This window comes from Mustela nigripes, unplaced genomic scaffold, assembly GCF_022355385.1.
Source record: "Mustela nigripes isolate SB6536 unplaced genomic scaffold, MUSNIG.SB6536 HiC_scaffold_77, whole genome shotgun sequence".
Taxonomy (NCBI): Eukaryota; Metazoa; Chordata; class Mammalia; order Carnivora; family Mustelidae; genus Mustela; species Mustela nigripes.
This window is the reverse complement of record NW_026739492.1, coordinates 269,907-271,180: the sequence shown is the minus strand read 5'-3', so window position 1 is coordinate 271,180 and position 1,274 is coordinate 269,907. Positions and strand designations below refer to the sequence as shown.

The following is a 1,274-nucleotide window of genomic DNA, read 5'->3' as shown; positions in this document are numbered from 1 at the left end:
GCACTTATTTGGTGGTGCTGAGATTTTGCTCCTGGTGGTCATGGCCTATGACCGCTATGTGGCCATCTGCAAACCTTTGCATTATTTGACAATCATGAATCAACGGGTGTGTGTTCTGTTGTTGCTGTTGGCCTGGGTTGGAGGATTTCTGCATGCTGTTGTTCAACTTCTCTTTGCTTATAATCTTCCCTTCTGTGGTCCCAATGTCATTGACCATTTTATGTGTGACATGTATCCGTTATTAAAACTTGCCTGCACTGACACCTATGTTATTGGCTTCATTATAGTTGCCAATGATGGGGCAATCTGTGTGGTCATCTTTACGGTCTTACTCATTTCCTATGGGGTCATTCTGCAATCTCTGAAGACCCACAGTCAGGAAGGGAGGCGCAAAGCCTTATCCACTTGTGGCTCTCACATTACAGTGGTGGTTCTCTTCTTTGTCCCTTGCATTTTTACATATGTGAGACCTCCTTCTCCTTTACCCATTGATAAATCCTTGACTGTATTTTACACAGTTATCACCCCTATGTTAAACCCTCTGATCTATACTCTGAGAAATGGAGAGATGAAAAATGCTATGAAAAAGCTGTGGAAGAGAAGAAAATGATGCTGAAGAGAAATTATCACCTTTTTTCAATGAAGAGTAACTCCACCCAGGAAAGGATTATTAATTTGTAATGAATTTCTCCTCAGATTTAATGAACTTGGGTATGATGAAAGCATTTAAGGTGTAAATATTATAATGATCAAAAATGATTTCTAAGATTTTCATAAATTGTTAGTTAAGTAGGTTTGTGGCTTTTGGGCATTAAACGTTTTTTGTTTTTTTTTTTTTTTTTGAAGCTATATGTTTGTGTTCCATGTGATGAGTTATGCTAAAATTAGTTTTGTATCTTTATTTTCATTACTGGACAATTTTCATGGGCTTCTCTTTTGTTCAATTGTTCTTTTTCAGAATTAATAGTGATCATTATATATTTCAGGGAAACATTTTAAGAAATGGAACATAAACACTTGGTTCACTCCTCCAATACAAAGACAACTCATTCTTAATACTCGAAGTATATAACTTATTTTTATAACTGCAAGATGTTTAAGTATATAATTTAGTTTATATTACTTAGCTAATAGGATTGAAAAGGAATTCTGCTTCCAAATTGTAATATTAATGTTAAAGAAGTTAAGGCAAGAAAAATATCCAAACAAAAGGCTTAGATATGATAAGTAAGATTTATTTATTTTTCTAATTAGGGAATCCTTTTATTTCTTCA

At 34.3% G+C, this 1,274-nt stretch overlaps 1 protein-coding gene across 1 annotated transcript; it reads left to right on the top strand.

The window, feature by feature from the left end:
• Positions 1 to 7: 7 nt before the first annotated feature.
• On the top strand, positions 8 to 610 carry LOC132008314 (olfactory receptor 4A47-like; the record flags this gene model as incomplete). The annotated part of the gene is made up of 1 exon (XM_059386852.1): positions 8 to 610. A coding segment is annotated over one exon (603 nt), but the record flags the coding sequence as incomplete, so codon positions are not given.
• Positions 611 to 1,274: the final 664 nt, after the last annotated feature.